The 20,042-nt window shown below is 42.2% G+C and overlaps 1 protein-coding gene across 1 annotated transcript; it reads left to right on the top strand.

Annotated features, from left to right (window-relative positions):
• Positions 1-753: 753 nt before the first annotated feature.
• On the top strand, positions 754-13,516 carry LOC112320025 (interferon lambda-1-like). The gene is given in 5 exon segments (XM_071219854.1): positions 754-924; positions 12,730-12,757; positions 12,960-13,147; positions 13,237-13,320; positions 13,418-13,516. Coding segments are annotated over 5 exon segments (570 nt in total).
• The last annotated feature ends 6,526 nt before the right edge of the window (positions 13,517-20,042 follow it).

The raw sequence follows: 20,042 nt of genomic DNA, 5'->3' as shown, positions 1-20,042 counted from the left end.
TGGGCACCGTCCTCTGCCCCAAGGGGCCAAACTGGCTCTGGCCACTCCACCTGGGAAGGAAAAGAGTCTGGAAAGTCATCACCTGGCCCGTTTTAATGAATCTTCCTTAAATGATGTGTAGCTCACATTTTATTTCAGTGTTTAACATTAGAAATGCTTTGGGTCTTCATTTGGAACTTTGGTGATGTTTTTGTGACCAGAAACATGCTGTAGGAACTTAACTCTCATTTATATCAATCAGCTGGTGGTCAAATTGGTTTTGTTATACAGGATACAAGAACCTATTGAGGACATTAAGTGAGGACTTCCTGCACTCAGGAATGTTTGGAACATAAAATGAGTTCGTAGAACATGCTTAAACCAGTGGGGGAAGCTCCCTGTCTGGCACTCAGGCATCCTCACCACCATACACCCTCGCCAGTCCCTGCCCTGCTGGACAGCTGCCTATCCTTCTAGTGGGCACAGCCTCAGTGAGGGGCTCCCCAAAGTCCCAGGAACTCTTAAATTGGCTTGGGGATTTCTCAGAGTCCCTCTTGGGACTGATTTCAGTTTCCATTTCCTCCTCTTAGAGCTCTGGGCTCACCTGGCCCTGCCCACACCTGTGAGCTCACCTGGCTCAGCAGCATGCTCACCCAGTCATGACTTTGGAAATTGCAACTCCATTTGCACATTACACACATCAGCCACCACTGCCCATTTAGCGTGGTTAAAAAGCGGAGCCATGCAGCAGGGGGAAGCAGTCTCAGGTGGGTCATGGCTGCAGCGTGATTCCTGGTGATGGTGGCCTCAGGCCTGGGCTTGGCCAGAGCAGGTCCTGTCCCCACCTCCAAGTCCCACTCAACAGGGAGGGGCTGTGACATTGGCAAGTTGGAATATCTGCCACCAGTGGAGTGGGAGGCCTTCAAGACAGCCAAGGATGCTTTCGTGAGTACCGATGGGTTTTTTTTTTAATGGAGGTACAACTGATATACAACATTATATTAATTTGAGGTGTACAACGTAATGATTGATAATTGTATATGTTGCTAAATAATCATCACAATGTCTAATTAACATCCATCACTGCACATAGTTACAGAATATTTGTTTTGGGATGAGAACTTTTTATTTTGCTTGAAGCTAACCCTCTTGTTAAATTCCCTTATTAATGGTAATAGTTTTTTTTTTTAAGTTTAACAAAATGTAATTTTTTTTCCCTTCCTTTTTTTTTATTGTTATTCAAAATTAATGGTAATAGTTTGCCATAGATTGTTTTAGTTTTCCCCCATTTATAGGTATTTAAATGCAAATAACTATTTCATTCTTCCTTCCCACTCTTTATACCTTTTATTTATCTTACCTTATTAAACTGACTGTAAGTCCAAGGTGTGTTGAATCGAAGTGTTACTAGTGAACTTCTTCGTCTTATTCCCAAACTGAGGGAGAAAAGTGTCATCTCGCTACACATTCATCTATGATGGGCACCTAGGTTGCTTCCATATCCTGGTTATTGTAAGTAATGCTAAGATGAACGTGGGGGTGCACACATCTTTTCAAATTAATGTTTTGGTTTTCTTCAGATAAATACCAGAAATGGAATTGCTGGATTGTATGGCAGCTTTATTTTTAATTAATTGAGGAAATCCCATACTGTTTTCCAAATGGCTGCACTAATTTACAATTGCACTAACAGTGCACTAGGGGTCCCTTTTCTCCACATCCTCACCAGCACTTGTTGTTTGTTAATTTATTGATGACAGCCATTCTGGCTTGTGTGTGGTGATAGCTCATTGTGGTTTTAATTTGCATTTTCCTGACGATTATTGATGTTGAGCATCTTTTCATATGTCTGTTGGCCATTTGTATGGCATCATTTGGAGAAATGTCTATTCAGACCCGTGTGGCTCAGTTGGTTGGGTGTTGTCCCACAAAGCGAAGGGTCTCTGGTTCAATTCCCAGTCAGAACTCATACCTGGGTTGCGGGTTCAGTCCCTGGTCAGGGTTCAAGCGAGAGGCGACTGATCCGTGTGTCTTGCATCAGTGTTTCCCTCCCTCTCTACTCTCTCCCTTCCTGTCTAAAAATAAATAAAATCTTGAATTAAAAAAAATATGTCTATTCTGGTCCTCTACCCATTTTTTAATTAGATTGTTGTTGTAGCAGTGGGGGGGCGGGGTATTATAAAGTTGTCTGAGTTTCTTATATATTTTGGATCTTAACCCCTATTGGATGTATCATTTGTAAATAACTCACTCTCAGTAGATTGTCTTTTTGTTCTGTTGATGGTTTCCTTTGCTGTGCAAAACTTTAGTTTGGTGTAGTCCCACTTATTTTTTTCTTTTATTGCCCTTACCCAATAGCAATATATCCAAAAATATATTGCTACTACCAATGTCAAAGAGTTTGTTCTAGGAGTTATGTTTCAGGTTCTCCATGTAAACATTTAATCCATTGTGATTTTTTTTTTTTGTATATGGTATAAGGAAGTAGTCTAAGTTCTTTTATTTTGCTTATATCTGTCCACTTTTCCTAGCATCACTTATGGAAGAGACTGGCTTTACCCCATTGTGTATCCTTGCCTACTTTACCCCATTGTGTATCCTTGCCTCCTTTGTCGTGGAACTATTTACCACACAAGTGAGGATTTATTTCTGGGCTATCTACTCTATATCTTGATCTCTATATCTGATTTCATGCCAATACCCATTTTCTTTTGATTATTGTAGCTTTGTAACATGGTTGGAAATCGGGGAGCATAAAACCTCTCACTCTGTTCTTTTTCAAGGTTTCTTTGGCTATTTGAGGTATTTTGTGGTTCCATGTAAATTTTAGGATTAATTGCTCTAGTTCTGAGAAGAAAGCTCTTGGTGTTTTAATAGGAATTGCATTGAATCTGGATATTGCTTTAGGTTGTAAGGCCATTTAACAATATCAATCCTTTCAATCTCTGAGCATGGCATATCCTTCTATTTATTTGTCTCCTCAATCATTTCTCCAATATCTTATAGTTTTCAATATACAGGCAGGTCTTCTATCTCTGTGGTTAAATTTAATCCTAGGTATTTTAGGCTTTAAAAATATTTTTTAAATTTATTTTTAGAGAGGGGGAAGGGAGGGAGAAAGAGAGGAAGAGAAACATCAATGTATGGTTGCCTCTCATGTGCCTTCCAAAGGGGACCTGGCCCACAAGCCAGGCATGTGCCCTGACTGGGATTCAAACCAGAGACCCTTTGTTTCCCAGGCTGGCACTCAGTCCACTGAGCCACACCAGCCAGGGCTTAGTTTATGACTTTTGATGCAATTGTAAATGGGATTGTTTACCTAATTACTCTTCTGATCATTCATTATTGATGTATAGAAACACAGCAAATTTCTGTCTGTTGATTCATATCCTGCAACTTTATGAAATTCATTTATTAGTTCTAATAGTTTTTTGGTGGATTCTTTAGGGTTTTCTATATATAGTATGATGTCATCTCCAAATAATGAGAGTTTTACTTCTTCCTTTCTGATTTGGATGCCTTTCCTTTCTTTTTAAAAATTTTTTTTCTTGTCTGCTTGCTGTGTCTAGGACTTCAAAACTATGTTGAATACAAGTGGTGATAATGGGCATCCTGGTCTTGTTCCTGATTTTGGCAGAAAAGCTTTCAGCTTTTCACCACTGAGAACAGTATTGGCTGTAGGTTTATCATGTACAGCCTTTATTTTGTTAAGATATGTTTCTTCTATATCCACTTCGTTAAGAGATTTTATCACAAAAGGATGTTGGATTTTGTCATATGCTTTTCATGCATCTATTGAGACGATCATACAGTTTTTATCCTTCTTTTTGTAAATGTGATATAACACCTTGATTGAATTACAGATGTTGAACCATGCTTGTACCCTGGGATAAATTCAACTTGATCATGGTGTATAATCCTTTTTTTTAAAGCATATTTTATTGTCCTGGCTGGCGTAGCTCATTGGATTTAGCGCAGGCCTGCGAACCAAAGGGTCATTGGTTTGATTCCCAGTCAGGGCATGTGCCTGGATTGGGGGTCAGATCCCCAACAGGGGGAGCATGAGACGCAAGCACACATTGTTGTTTCTCTATCCCTCTTCTTCCCTTCCGTACTCCCTAAAAAAGATAAATAAATAAAAACAAAAAATGTAAAAAAATAAGGTATATTGATTCTACTGTTAGAGTTGTCCCATTTTTTTCTCCCCTTTATTCTGCTCCACCCTGCACCCACCCTCCTGCCGGCATTCCCTCCCCTTAGTTCATGTCCATGGGTCGTACATATAAGTTCCTTGGCTTCTCCATTTCTTATACTATTCTTAACCTCCCCCTGTCTATTTTGTACCTATCAATTATGCTTCTTATTCTCTGTACCTTTTCCCCTATTCTCTCCCTGCCCCCTCCCCAATTATAACCCTCCATGTGACCTCCATTTCTGTGATTCTCTTCCTGTTCTAGTTGTTTGCTTAGTTTGTTTGTTTTTTTCAAAGGTTTTTTATTTATTTATTTTTACAGAGGGGGAAGAAAAGAAGAAAGAGATGGGGAGAAACATTAACGTGTGGTTGCCTCTTGCTTGCCCCCCTACTGGAGAGCTGGCCAGCAACCCAGGCATGTACCCTGACTGGGAATCCAACCAGTGACTGTTTGCTTTGCAGACCCATGCTCAATCCACTGAGCCACACCAGCCAGGGCTGCTTAGTCTGTTTTTGTTTCTTTCTTTTTTTTGTTAGGTTCAGTTGTTGATAGTAGTGAGTTTGTTGTCATTTTACTGTTCGTAGCTTTGATCTTTTTTTCTTAGATAAGTCCCTTTAACATTTCATATAATAAGGGCTTGGCGATAATGAACTCCTTTAACTTGACCTTATCTGGGAGGCACCTATCACCCCTTCCATTCTAAATAATAGATTTGTTGGATATAGTAATCTTGGATAGAGGTCCTTCCTTTTCATGACTTTGAATACTTCTTTCAAGCCCCTTCTCGCCTGCAAGGTTTCTTTTGAGAAATCAGCTGATAGTCTAATGGGAACTCCTTTGTAGGTAATTGTCTCCTTTTCTCTTGCTACTTTTGAGATTCTCTCCTCATCTTTAATCTTGGGTAATGTACTTATGATGTGTCTTGGTGTGTGCTTCCTTGGGTCCACCTTCTCTGGGAGTTTCTGAGCTTCCTGGACTTCCTGGAAGTCTATTTCCTTGGCCAGATTGGGGAAGTTCTCCATTATGTTTCCAATTGTTTTCAATTTCTTGGTCTTCCTGTTCTCCTTCTGGCACCCCTACAGTTTGGATGTTGGAACATTTAAGTTGTCCCAGAGGTTCTTGAGCCTCTCCTCATTTTTTCAAATTCTTGTTTCTTCAGTCTGTTCTGGTTGAATGTTTATTTCTTTCTCCTCCAAATCACTGATTTGAGTCCTGGTTTTCTTCCTGTCACTCTTGGTTCCCTATACATTTTTCTTTATTTCACTTTGCATAGCCTTCACTTTTTCCTCTATTTTATGACCATACTCAAGCATTTCTGTGAGCATCCTGATTACCAGTGTTTTGAACTGTGCATCTGATAGGTTGGCTATCTCTTCATCACTTAATTCTATTTTTGGAGCTTTGATCTGTTCTTTCATTTGAGCCATACTTTTTTTGTCTCAGTGCCCTGTTACATAGTAAGGGGCAGAGCCTTAGATACTTGGCAGGGCAGGACAACTCACTTTGCTGTGTTGTGTGATGCTGTATGTGGGGGAAGGGTGCAAGAGGGAACAATGCCACTTAATCAGCTCTCTGCTGGCTTTCAGTAACTTCCTCCACTACCCACAAGCAAATTGGGCCCTTCTGGTGCTGATTCCCAGGTAGGTGGGTTTGTGTATGTTCTAGGACCCTGTGAGTCTCTCTAAGGAACTCTCTTGTGAGGCTGGGAGTTTCTCCCACCATGGCAACCCTCACAGGATTTTACAGCCAGAGTTTTTTAATTTTAATTTTTTATTGTTCAGCCAGAGGTTTTGAGGCTTTCTTTTCCCGTGCTGGAACCCTGGGTTGGGTGATCTGTCTCGCTCCCCAGTTGTTCCTCATGGTTTATTTACCCACAAATGTAGGACTACCCAATCTTCCAGCCACTGCCTTGCTGGGGGTTCTCTCTGCCCAGGCTGCCAGTCTCCATTCCTCCTACCAGTCTGAATGAATGTTTCTTCTTTAACTCCTTGGTTATCAGACTTCCATACAGTTAGATTTTCTGGCAGTTCTTGTTGTTCTTTGTTTTTAAATTTGTTGTTGTCCTTCTTTTGGTTGTGTCAGGAGGCAAAGTGTATCTATCTATGCATCCATCTTGGCCAGAAGTCCTTATCTTTTTAATGCGTAGTTGAATCCAGTTTTCTAATATTTTGTTGAGGACATTTGTATCTATATTCATCAAGAATATTCGTCTGTGAATTTTTTGTTTGGTAACATCTTTGTGTAATTTTGGTATCAAGGTAATGCTGGCCTCATAGAATAAATTTGGAGGTTTTCCTTCCTCTTTAATTTTTTTGAAATAGTTTTTAAAGTGTAGGTATTAGTTCTACTTGAAACATTTGGTTGAATTCACCTGTAAAGAGTCTGTTCCCGGAGTTTCATTTGTTGCAAGATTTTTCATTCTGCTTTAATTTTATTCCTAAGTTTAATTTTATTGTTTAGTTAAGAAACTAATCAGTTTCTTAGATTTTGTATTTCTTCCTGGTTCTGTCTTGGAAGGTTGGATACTTGGAGAAATGTATCTACCTCTTCTGAATTGTCAAACTTGTTGGCATAGAACAGTTCATGATATTCTTTTTTTTTTTTTAATTATGCTTATAGGGAAGGAAGGGAGGCAGAAAGGGAAAGAGAGAAAACATCAAAACTGCCTCTTGCATGGCCCTTACTGGGGACCAGGCCTGCAACCCACTCATGTGCCCTGAATGGGAATTGAACCAGCAACTCTTTGGTTTGCAGACCAGTACTCAATCCATTGAGCCACACCAACTAGGGCAGTTTGTAATGTTCTTTAATGGCTCTTTTTATGTTCTCGTGTTAGTTACAACTTCTTGTCTTCTATTTATGATTTTACTTGTTTAGGCTCTTTTTTCTTGTTGAGATTGACTAAAGGCTTACCAATTTTGCTTATGTTTTCAAGAAACCACCTCTTAATTTCATTGGTTTTTACTATTGCATTTTAATTTTATTTATTTCTACTGTGATCTTCCTTCCTTCCTTCTGTTTAATTTGGCTTTTGTTTGTTCTTTTTTCTCATTTATTTAAGTGTAATGTTAGGTTGTTTATTCGGGGGTTTTCTCATTACTCAAAACTGCTTTTGCAACATCTCATGAATTTTGAAAAGTGTTTTTTCATTTTCACTTGTCTCAAGGCAGTTTTTTTTTACCTGTTTCATATTCTCTCTGATATTGTTTGTTTAGTAGCATATTATTTAATCTCTATTTGTGTTTTATCCAACTTTTTCATGTAGTTGATTTCTAGATTCATACCATTGTGGTTGAAAAAGATGCTTGATATGATTTCTTTTCATTTTTATTGAATTTATTAAGGTAACATTAGTTAAAAATAATATAGGTTTCAGGTGTACCATACAATCTTCTGTATATTGTGTTATGTGTTCACCACTCAAAATCAAGTCTCCTTCCATCACTACATATCCACACATTACCCTCTTCTATCTCTGTCACCTCCCTTTCTTAATGTGATTTCAATTTTTTATTTTATTGAGGTTTATTTTGTGGCCTCTTATGTGATCTACCCTGGTGAATATTCCATATGCACTTGAAAGAAAGATGTGTATTTAGCAGGTTTTGGATGAAATGTTTTATAACTGTCTGTTAAGTCAATCTGATCTAATATGACATTTAAGACTATTATTTTATTATTAATTTTCTGTCTGTATGATGATCTATCCATTGATGTGAGTGGGGTAATAAAATCCCCTACTATTATTATATAACCAAATTTCTCCCTTTATGTTTATTAATATTCACCTCATATGTTTAAGGTGCTCCTATGTTGGGTACATAGATATTTATGATTGTTATATCCTCTTCTTGGATTTACCCCATTATATTTAGGTAATGTTCTAGTTTGTCCTTTAAAATTTTTTTTAAGTCTATTTTGTCTGATATTTTTAACCAAGCTTTCTTTTCATTTATATTTACACGGAATGTCTTTTTCCATGCCTTCACTTTCAGCCCAACGTGTCTTTTGATTTGAAATGAGTTTATTGCAAGCTTCATATACGTGGGTCCTGTTTTGAATCCATTCAGCCACCCTATGTCTTTTTATTAGAGCATTAATCCATTTAATTTAAAGTAAGTATTGATAAGTATATACTTATTGCCATTTTGTTAATTGTTTTGTAGTTCCTCTCTGTTTCTTTCTTCTCTCGGCCTCTTCCTTTGTGGTTGTTGGTTTTCCTTAGTGTTTTTTTGTTGGGGGGTGGTCCTTTCTCTTTGTATTTTGTGTATCTTTTGTAGGTTTTGGCTTCTGGTTACCATGAAGTTTATAGATATCATTCCATGTCTATAACAGTCTACTTTATCCTCCCCTGTGGACAATTTTTTATAGCTTTTTAGAGAGAGAGAAGGGGAAGAGAGAGAGAAACATCAATGTAAGAGACAAACATTGATTGGTTGCCTTCTCATACAAGCTCTTACTGGGGGTCTAATCCACAACCTGGCTATGTGCCCACACTGGTAATTGAACCCATGACCTTTCAGTCTATGAGACAAGCCTACAACCAACTGAGTCACACAGGCTAGGGCTATAGTAGTTTATATTAAGCTGATAGGTATTTAAGTTTGAATTTAATCTAAAAGGATTACACTTTTTTCACTCCTCCATGCTTTATGTTTTTGATGTCACATTTCAGATCTCTTTGTGTATATCCTAATTATTGTAGTTTGAGTTGAGTTTTGTACTTGGTCTTTTTACCATCATAGCAACTTTTTAAATGTCTGATTCACTGTATTTATTAAATACTTGGCTTTACCAGTGAGGTATTATTCTTTCTCATATTTTCATATTTCTGGTTATGTACTCTTTAATATTTCTTGTATAGCTGGCTTAATAGTGATTAACTCAATTAGTTTTTGCTTTTCCAGGAAACTTCTTATCTCTCCTTCAATTCTGAATTATAGCTTTGCCAGCTAAATTATTCAAAGTTATAAGTTTCTTTCTTTCAGCACTTGAAATATGTCTTACCACTCCCTTCTGGCCTATAAAGGTGCTGCTGAGGAATCACCTGATAGCCTTATGGTGGTTTCTTTGTATGTGACTGGTTGTTTTCCTCTTGCTACCTTCAAAAATGTCTATTTATGTTTCACTTTGCCATTTTAATTACAATATGCCTTGTTGTGGATATCTGTGGATTCATCTTTTTTATAACTCTCTGTTCTTCCTGGACCTGGATGTCTGTTTTCTTATCCAGGTTAGAAAATTGTTCAGCCATTATTCTTCAAAGTTTATTCCTTTCTCTGTTTCTTCTCCTTTTGGGATACCTATAATATCAATGTTTGTGACCTTGATGTTTTCCCAGAAGTCTAAAAACTATTTTTATTATTTTTTAAATCTTTTTTCTTTTTTAAAAATATATTTATTGATTATGCTATTACAGTTGTCCCATTTCCCCCCCACCCTCACTCCACTCCATCCTGCCCACCCCCTCCCTCCCACATTTCCCCCTATAGTTCATGTCCATGGGTCATACTTATAAGTTCTTTGGCTTCTACATTTCCTACACTATTCTTACCCTCCCCCTGTCTATTTTCCACCTATCATCTATGCTACTTATTCTCTGTACCTTTCCCCCTCTCTCACCCTCCCACTCCCCTATTGACAACCCTCCATGTGATCTCCATCTCTATGGTTCTGTTCCTGTTCTAGTTGTTTGCCTAGTTTGCTCTTGTTTTTGTTTTAGGTGTGGTCGTTAATAACTGAGTTTGCTGTCATTTTTACTGTTCCTATTTTTGATCTTCTTTTTCTTAGATAAGTCCCTTTAATATTTCATATAATAAGGGCTTGGTGATGATGAACTCTTTGAACTTGACCTTATCTGAGAAGCACTTTATCTTCCCTTTCATTCTAAATGATAGCTTTGCTGGATAGAGCAATCTTGGTTGTAGGTCCTTGCCTTTCATGACTTGGAATACTTCTTTCCAGCCCCTTCTTGCCTGTAAGGTCTCTTTTGAGAAATCAGCTGACAGTCTTATGGGAAGTCCTTTGCAGGTAACTGTGTCCTTTTCTCTTGCTGCTTCTAAGATTCTCTCCTGTTTAATCTTAGGTAATGTAATTATGATGCACCTTGGCGTGTTCCTCCTTGGGTCCAGCTTCTTTGGGACTCTCTGAGCTTCCTGGACTTCCTGGAAGTCTATTTCCTTTGCCAGATGAGGGAAGTTCTCCTTCATTATTTGTTCAAATAAGTTTTCAATTTTTTGTTCTTCCTCTTCTCCTTCTGGCACCCCTATAATTCAGATGTTGGAACGTTTCAAGATGTCCTGGAGGTTCCCAAGCCTCTCCTCATTTTTCCGAATTCTTGTTTCTTCATTCTTTTCTGGTTGGATGTTTCTTTCTTCCTTCTGGTCCACACCATTGATCTGAGTCCCAGTTTCCTTCGCATCACTATTGGTTCCCTGTACATTTTCCTTTGTTTCTCTTAGCATAGGCTTCATTTTTTCATCTGGTTTTCAAACAGATTCAACCAATTCTGTGAGCGTCTTAATAACCAGTGTTTTGAACTGTGTATCCGATAGGTTGGCTATCTCTTCCTCGCTTAGTTGTATTTTTTCTGGAGCTTTGAAGTGTTCTGTCATTTGGGCCTTTTTTTTTTTTTTTGGTCTTGGTGGGTCTGTTACTTAAAGGGGCGGAGCCTTAGGCGTTCACTGGGGCAGGGTAACGCTGGTTGCTGCATTGTGCCACTGTACATGGGGGAGGGGCCGAGAGGGAGCAATGGCACCCACTCCCCTCTCCACCGGACCTCAATCTTTCACTCCGCTACCCACAATCAAACTGGGCCCCTCTGGTGCTGGCCTGAGTGGGTGGGCTTGTGCACGCCCTAGGCCCCTGTGGGTCTCTCCAACAACCTCTCCTGTGAGGCTGGGAGCCTCTCCTGCTGCCTCCCCAACCCCCATGGGCATTTTCAACGAGAGGTTTGAGGCTTTATTTCCCCGCACTGGAGCCCTGGGTTGTTCGGTCTGCTTTGATCCCCGCCGTTTGTCAGGTTTATCTGTGCACGAATGTGGGGCCGCGGGGTGCTACCCGCTGCTGTGCCTGCCCCGTTCTCCGCCACTCTGAGTCTGGCCCTCTCGGTTTATCTGCACGAACGTGGGGCCACAGGGTCTGCCAGTGGTCAGACTGCCTGCCCTGTTCATCACACATTCCTCCAGTCTCGGTCCTGCCATGGCTACGCGAGTCCTCTCCACTCCGGCTGCCCGTCTCCACCCCTCCTACCGGTCTGGATGAATGTTTATTTTTTATCTACTTGGTGTCGGACGTCCTTGCCGTTCGATTTTCTGTCAGTTCTGGTTGTGCAAGGAGGCGCAGTGTGTCCACCTATGCCGCCATCTTGGTTCTCCCTCAAAATCTTTTTTCTTATCTTATTGCTTTTCTAGTTTGTTGATTTCCAGTAGTTGATCTTCCAGGTCATTAGTCCATTATTCTGCATTAGCTAATCTGTTGCTGATTTCTTCTAGCATATTTTCCATTATGCTTATGTTATCCTTCAGCTCTTTTTGGTTCTTTATTATACTTTCTTACCCTTTGCTGAAGCTCTCCCTAAGTTCCTCTACTCCACTCTCAAATTGGTGAGCGTCCTTAGGACCATTTCTTATCAGGCAAATTATTTATCTCCATTTTTCTTAAGGTTTTTTTTTGAGGGGTAATTCTTCTTGTTCCTTTATTTGAAAGATATTCTGTCTTTTCATTTCATTTTAGTTTTTATTTTTATGTCAATTAGACAGAATAATTATTCTCCCAGTTTTGAAAAAAAATGTGTAAGAAAGACCTTGGAATACGTTGTCTCTGCAGGGTGGTTTAGGCAGACCAGCTGGAGCCAAGCAGATGCCTAAGGCATCCAGGGAGCTAGCCTACTGAGATGGAGCTGCTCCAGGTGGGGAGGACAGGTGCACATAGTAATGCCCTGTTGATCCTTCTTACTCCTTTTGTTTGGGGGAAATAGGCTCCAAACAGTGTTTCTTGAAACATGGGGCAATGAGCCTGCAGGTAGGACAAAGAACCCAAGTGGGGTTCCCACCTGCCCTATCAGGATGGAGAGGGACATAACCCATGGTGCTCACTGGAACCTCCAATCCTGGAGAGTTCCCACAGCTCCCAGAGAGCTCCCAGTTTCCCAGCCTTCTCCACTCAGTCTCTTTCTCTTGCTTGTTGTTCAGAAGCTCTTCGGTCGCCATCAGTTGTGTGTCAGGAGTAATTGCTCTATATACAGGTGTGTATTTCAACGTGGTCCCAGGAAGGGGAGAGTTCAGCGTTCTCCTGCACTGCCGCTATCTTGGACCTGTGAGCCCCTATTGTTGCAGACTAGGCCCTAACCCTCCTGCTTTGGCCAAGCTGCAGCCCTGCTACTGTGGGCTAACCTCTGTCCTCCTGCTGTGGTGTAGCTTCTGGCTTTTCAGCTATGACTGGTCACTCTCTTCTCTGCTGTTGATTAAACTCAAGTTCTTCTGCTAGACCTTCATCCTTGCTGCTATGGTCCAGCCTCCTACTGTGTTGTGCTCTAACCTCTGCTCTTGCTCTCTAGGAAAATTCACTGAAAAACCAGAGGTGCAGCTCCTGCCTCTTATCTGTCCCTTAACCTGTCTCCTCCCCTGCCTTTATACCCCACCTCCCCACCTGTACTGTTTCCATATACATCCTTCTTTATGTGTTCCCTCTCACCTAACCCACCACTTGTCCATATCACATGCACCTTTAGCACTTGCCCTCCTTCCCTGTACTCCCTACCTGAGCCTTCTTGCTTAATTTTCTCAGCTTTCCACCTTACCTGCCCCCTCATCTGTACTTTTTCACTCCAGGTATGGAAGTGCCCTGTGGCCTTGGAGGCTGAGCTGATCTTAACACTGAAGTTCCTGGAAACTGTAGCTGACTCATCCCTAGAGGACGTCCTGGACCAGCCCCTTCATACGCTGCACTACATCCACTCTGAGGTCCAGGCCTGTGTGAGTGCTTGGGCACCCAGGCCATGCCTGTGGTGTATGTCCCCAGCTGTCCCAGGCCCTAGTCACATGACACCCTCCTCTGCCCACAGGTTTCAGCTCTGCCCACCTCAGGCTCCAGGCCCCACAGCCTCCTCCAGCACTGGCTTAACCAGCTCCAGAGAGCCCCCAAGAAGGTAAGTTTTTGGAGGGGAGGATGGATGCCTGGGATCTGGGTAAACAAAGGGGCTGATGCTCGGGAAATGGGAAACCATGTTCTCATCTCTCTCACAGGTGTCCCAAGAGTGCCTTGAAGCCACTGTCACATTCAACCTCTTCTGCCTCCTCAGACAGGACCTGAATTGTGTTGCCAGGGGAGATCTGTGCATCTGAGAACCTGGACCCACCCCCAGCTAATCTGGGAGCCCAAAACTTATTTATGCACTAAACCCCACCCCTGCCTTAAGTTATTTCCATTCCTCCTTTATTAATGGAGATGTCGCCCTGACTTACGTTCAAAAGAAATATTTATTTTTCTACTTTTATACAATATGTTCAAGTAAACTATAAGGAACTGGAACTTCCGTGATTAGTGAGTCCTTGAGTGTGTGTGTGACTGTGTGGGGTACTGAGTGCAGATGTATGTGTGGTGCAGGTAAAAGTAGGGACTGGTTGTGTGTATTTGTGTGTGCCAGACTTCTGGGACTGTGCGTGTGTATGTATCCAAGTGAGTATCTACATGAACCTGAGTCTACTGAAGTGCATAAAGGCGTATTTATGCCCACGTCTGTGCAGAAGCGTGTATGTATATGCACAGGTTTATATGTCTCTCTGTCTTTTCCTGATTGTGAACTTAATATCCCTCTTTTCCATATGTACCTAGGGCAGATAAAGGTCTATACCAATCAGGATGTTTTACCTATAATAAGAATCAAAAACCAAACTCAAATAAGTAGAACAAAAATGAGTTTATTATCACACATAAAACGTCAGTTGGCAGGCAAGTTCTAAGACTCCTTCATTCATTCACTCAATAATGTCATTGGGACACCAGGTTCTTTGCATTTCTTTTGATTGATTCTTGTTCTGGTTACCTCATAGTCTCAAGATGGCAGCCACAGCGCCAGCTGCCACATATAAACAACATCCTCCAAGTAATAACAGAATACCCCAATCAATGGAGTAAAATAATAACCATCTTATTATGCTCACTGATTCTGTGGGTCACGAATTTGAACAAGACCCAGTGTGGACAGCTGGCCTTTGCTTCACAAAGTTTATGGCCTTGATTCTTCCACAGTTCCTAGAAGCAAAGAAAACCTTTCAGAGAAAGTCCCTGTTGGGTGAAAGTCCTTGTCTCATTGGCTAGAATTTAGTCATATGCCCAAGCCTAACCCAATCACTGGCAAGGAAGATGTAATTACAAAGATAATGTTAGACTAATCAAGACCCTCATAAAAGGCTAGGGGAAATGTGTCCCAGGGAGAGTGAGTACCTAAACAAATTTAGAGTTCTGTCAGCAAGAAAGAGGTGAGAGATGGGCCAAGGAAGCAGCCTAAAATTATACATGGAGGGAAATCTCTTGTGGGAGTGAATCCAGTGGGCCCCCAATGGGAGCACTGTTTCTGTTGTTAAAATACTGAAATACTTTCATAACAGTTGTCTAATAGCTATTTTCCCAATCCCCCTAAGCAAATCCGCCCACCCCCTACAATCCCTGCACCTCCCCATGATTCAGAAATGAGAGAACTACTACCTGATATGGGGTTGGGGGAGGTGTTCCATGATCTGTTCTCATGTGTGGCCAGTGTGCATTCTAACAACAGTATAGTTGTTAAATAGTTTGCTGGCATCTCTGGCTCATACATGGTATGTGTTGTGGTTTTTGAAAACTTGGCACCAAGTCTTTGACATTCCTTCCTTCAAAGGATACATACAGTCAAATGCTCTCCTCTCATTGAACCTGAACTTGTGACTTCTTCGTTCAATAGAGTACAGTGGAAGTCAAGTCATGTGATTTCCATCAAGTCCACCTAGCACTCTCAGAACACACATTCTCAAACTGCTCCTCTTGGAACCCAACCTACATACTGCAAGAAACCCAAACCACAGGGAGAAGCCACATGAGGATACACCGGTTGGCAGTCACAGCTGAACTCAGCTTTGTGGTCATCCCAGCTCGGTAACCAGACACGTGAGCGTAGAAGCATCCGGATGATTCCAGCCATCCCCACTGTGGCATGATCAAGTTCCTGACCCACAGAATCTAGGAGCATAATAAAGTAATTTTTGTTTTATGCCACTAAGTTTGGATTTTTATGAGGCAATAGATAATTGCAAAACTGTGACAGCCACCAGCCCATCACAATCCCTCATGAGGTGTATCACAAGAAATTTATTACCAAGAGTAAGCTACTGAAGTTTCTAAATGGTTGAACATTACAGGGGTTTCAGAATCATCCCCATAATTCTATCACCGTCACTCCTTTGCATTCTCATGTTTTCTCAATTAGGGGATAAAGGTTGGAGTATGGCCATACACTAGAAATTACATACAATTACACAGACACTCCCACTGCATTATATGGATTGTAGGTGTCAGAACCCCAGTTTGGTTGTGGGCAGCAAGGTGTCCAGACCAGGGCATGAAATTTTCCACCTTACTCGACACCTACTTCTCCAGACTCTCTTGCAGTTTGGAGTGGTCTTAGGATTAAACAGCTTCATAATTGAGGTAATGTGTGCAAAGAATAAAACCATTTTTGAAGCAGGTTAAGCCTCATATTTGTGTTTATTGCTGTTACTCTTATTATTTTAGATTTTATTTCTTCCTAGACACAAAGAAAACTTCCATTTTTTCTCTTCCTTCCTACTTAGTTCTTTGGTATGAGGATGTGAGGCCTGGAGCTCTGGTGACCATTTTATGACCACAAGGCAACAAGCTTAGAATCTGAATCTATTATTCTCAGGAAGGTCAAACAGAAGGGTAGGAAATGGGTCCTTGGTGATGTCAACAAGCCATTACACCAAACCTCCAAACCCCTAACCAGAATTCTTATTAAATAAGATAATCAAATGTTTTCAGTCATGTTAATTGGGTTTTTTGTTTGCAGCCAAGTGAACCTTCACAAATCCATCTTTGCATGTCCAGCACAGAATCCAGAAAAGATAGTCAATTAATACATGATGAAAAAAAAATTTTGACTCTGCCCTTCCTGGTTTGGCTCAGTGGATTGAGTGCCAGCCTTTGAACCAAAGGGTCACTGGTTGGATTCCCAGTCAAGGGCACATGCCTGGGTTGCTCACCAGGTCCCTGGGTGGGGGCACATGAGAAACAACCACACACTGATGTTTCTCTGCCTCTCTTTCTCCCTCCCTTCCCATTTCTCTAAAACTAAATGAATAAATAAATAAATTAATTTAAAAAATATTTTTTGACTCATATAGGTTATGTCTGACTTCGGGCAAATGACCCCCTTCGATGTGAGTGCTGTAATGGAAATGAGATTGCAAACCTCCATGTGGACAAGCAAAGGTCTAACAAAGAAATCCTGAACTGTATATATTTTGGGTTTCCTGCCCAGCATCCATTTCTCCTGCTAAAGCCCTCTCCCAATCCTTCATTTGGTTGGACACAGACTCAGGTCTGCTCAGCTGGAACACTCCATGGTAGATGACAGTGGCAAGCCTTCCCTGGTCCTCCCACGTGACTTTGCATGAGCTGTGTCCTCTGCTTAGAACATGCCCTGCCACCCTCCACCACCTACATGTCTTCACCTAGCTGATTTCCACTCATCCCCTAAGTCTCAGCTCATATCACCTCCTCTTCCAAGCACCCTTCTGAGTATGTCCACTGGGCTTTCTATTACTTTTACAAGCCCAACAAACTTGCCCATCTGACTTGGCTGGTGAGTTTTATTTTTATATGTTTTTAATTTTTTAATTACTTTATTGCTGTTCAATTACAGTTGTCTGCATTATCCCCCCATGAATCCCCACCCCACCCCAGCCAGTCCCACCTCCTGGGGGTGCTTTAGGATCAACCATATGAAATCGCCAATAATTTTCCATTTCTGACCTACAAAACTGGTGATTTCATATGGTTCAGCCAATTTTTATTTTAGCCACCCCCGTTCTCCAGGCCCAACCCCGAGACACCTGAATACTGAGGGCTAAACCAACCCCTAGCTGGACAATCAAAGCATTACATACCTTCAGATGCCACAACCAGTGCAAGGGTGGCTGGCCTGTGACACTGATTGGGCCGATCTGAGCCCTTCCCTGGGATATTTTTTTAAATTTAGATTGGAGATTTTGCCATTTTCCCACCGGGCTATGGTGCTGGAAGGACTGGGTCTGCACCTGCAAATAAATGTCCATTTTCTCAGCACACGCAGTCGAACGGATAATATGCGCTGAGACAGTGAAATGAGTAGGAGAGTGTCTTGGTGGGGTTGAGTCTGAGGTCCAGTGTCTAAGGCCAAGTGCCTTGTAGCTTTACCCTAAATCGTCACCTTCCTACCTATATGAGCCAACAAATGCCTGCTTTTTATGCCTCTTCTGTTAAGCTATGTTCTGTCACTTGCTACGAAAAGGCTGTGACTAATACGTGCCCCTGAACCTGCAGGCGGAGTCGGGCAGCTCCTCTGGGCTCTCGCAGTCTCCTTTTCTTCTCCCAGCACAGCTGTTTTGTCATCTGTCTGTCCAGGAGGACTGGGACCGGGTCCGTCTTGGTCAGTGCTGCATCCACAGTACCAGGCACAGACCAGATGCTCAAACACTCCTCCATGCCGTCTCTCACTGGGGTACCTGTTCCTTGGGTTTAAAGCTCTGAATTTTGAAGGAACGAGCATATCGTTGGCGTTGATTCTCTGTTAAATGAAGGGCCTGGGGTTACAAGAGAAGGAAGGTGGTGGGTGTCCTCCAAAGGGCTAACCCAGGGACCGTGTGGGCCCCAAATATGTCCATGGATGGGTGTCCTGTTCTGGGATGGCAGTTCCTGATTTTATTTGGAGGGCCGGTGCACCCCACTCCAAAGCTGGGGTTTCCACCAAAATCAGACCATATGTGCTCACTGCTGACAGCCCTCCATTGTCTTCCCATAGCTCTGAGAATAAAATCTTCACTCTTTTTTTTTCTTTTTTCCTTTTTTTCCTGTGGTGCCCACTTTTCCCTAAAATCTTGACTCTTGATCACAGACCACGAGGTTCTGTACAATCTGCTCCTTGCTTGCCTCTCCCACCTGCTCTCCTCCCACTCCTCCCTCACTCCAGTCCACACACTACCTCCAACACACCAGTCACAGTCCTGTCTCACAGCCTTTGCACATGCTATTTCCATTGCCAGAATGCCTTTCCCTGGCTCTTCCCACAGTGGATTTCTTCAGCTCCAACATCACCTTTTTGACCCACCCCCACTAATCTAAAGTAGGCCTCTCAGTCATTCTGTCCCATCAACCTGTTTTCACTCCTTCATTCATTTCATGGCACTTATTTACCACCAGACACTCATTACATATTTACTGGCCTATTTACTGTCTCCCCCGAAGAGGCAGGGGTTTCCTGTTTTGTCTATTTTGTTCAGTGCTGTATCCTCTGCACAGGGCTAGGTACAAAGTACATGCTCAATAAAGCTTTATCGGGTGACTCAGAGACAATATAGTCAGATGATTAGGTGTGCAGAACTTGGAGGCAGTAAACTTTCTAGTCACGGCTCCGCCATTCACTGGCTGTATGATCTTGGGCAAGTTCCTTAACCTCTGAACTGTTTCCTCACCTGGAGAAGGTGGGTGCACACACTACGTCTCAGCTGCAGAGTATAAATGCAATCATGCACACTATCTGAGTAACTTCATTTTGTGAGTGTTATGTGCCCGGTGCTGGGTTGCATGCTCTCTTTTCATGCATCAGGGAGGGTTTGTGAGCTCAGTGCCTGGCGTGTAGGAAGCCCTCAGTGCCAAGGAGGTTGATGACTGAGATAGGTAAGTGTGGCTGGGTCACTGGGTGAGGGAGCCTCCTGGCCTGTGATTCTCTGGTGCCTCTGTCCTTGCTGCTTCCCACCCTGTTTGCCCAGATCATTGCCCTCCCTCCTGCTCTGTTTCTATTTCTGTCTGTCTCTCCTCTTCCCCAAGCCTCAGGGGGCCTCTGGCTGGCATGAAGCCTCTTCCTTCTACTCCAGGATCAGGAAGTTTTCACTGCAGGGCACCCCAACCAGGGTAGGAGAGCCCCTCAATCAATTTTCCTTCTCTAGCCACTACCTTACCTGAAACTCCCCTCCCTATACCATCCTCTGTGCCCCCAGCAGATGCCTCTTCCACTTATGATCCTCTATTCCAGAAAAAACAACCAGTGAGCTCTTTCCCTCATCCCCTGCCTCCCCAGGCTGGCTGGGACACTCACACTCAGCCTGAGGTCTTTGGGGCCCTTCCCCAGCCCCAGATGCAATACAGTGTAGGGGTAAGGAACAGATAGACACTGAGCTCAAACTGCCAGCCCCATAATTTCTTCATTGGAGATCTTTGGGCAAGTGACATCATTCACTTCTCCCCGGTTCAGATTTCTACCTGTAAAATGGAACCAAAGATATCCACCTTGGACAGTTGCCCAACCTCAGAGATGAGCTGGGCTTAGCACAATGCCTGTGTGTGGAATGAGCATTCACTGACTGCTCAGCAGTAGTGTTCTGTGGTTAAGAGGACAGATTCAGCAGTCAGGCTGCCTGCCTTTTCAAACCTCAATTTTGCCACCTTCTGGTTCTGACCTTGGGCACGCTACTTGATGTTTCTGGGTGTCAATATCCTCATCTGTAAAGTGGGATAACTGGGAATGTTCTAGGGTTGTTGTGAAATCAAATGACTTCAGTTTTTGTCACATAGTAAGCACTCACTAAATGTTAATTATTACCATTTTATTATTTCCCA

This window comes from Desmodus rotundus, chromosome 12 (genome assembly GCF_022682495.2).
Source record: "Desmodus rotundus isolate HL8 chromosome 12, HLdesRot8A.1, whole genome shotgun sequence".
NCBI classification, from domain to species: Eukaryota; Metazoa; Chordata; class Mammalia; order Chiroptera; family Phyllostomidae; genus Desmodus; species Desmodus rotundus.
The sequence above is the reverse complement of the archived record's forward strand: the minus strand, read 5'-3'. Positions and strand labels throughout refer to the sequence as shown.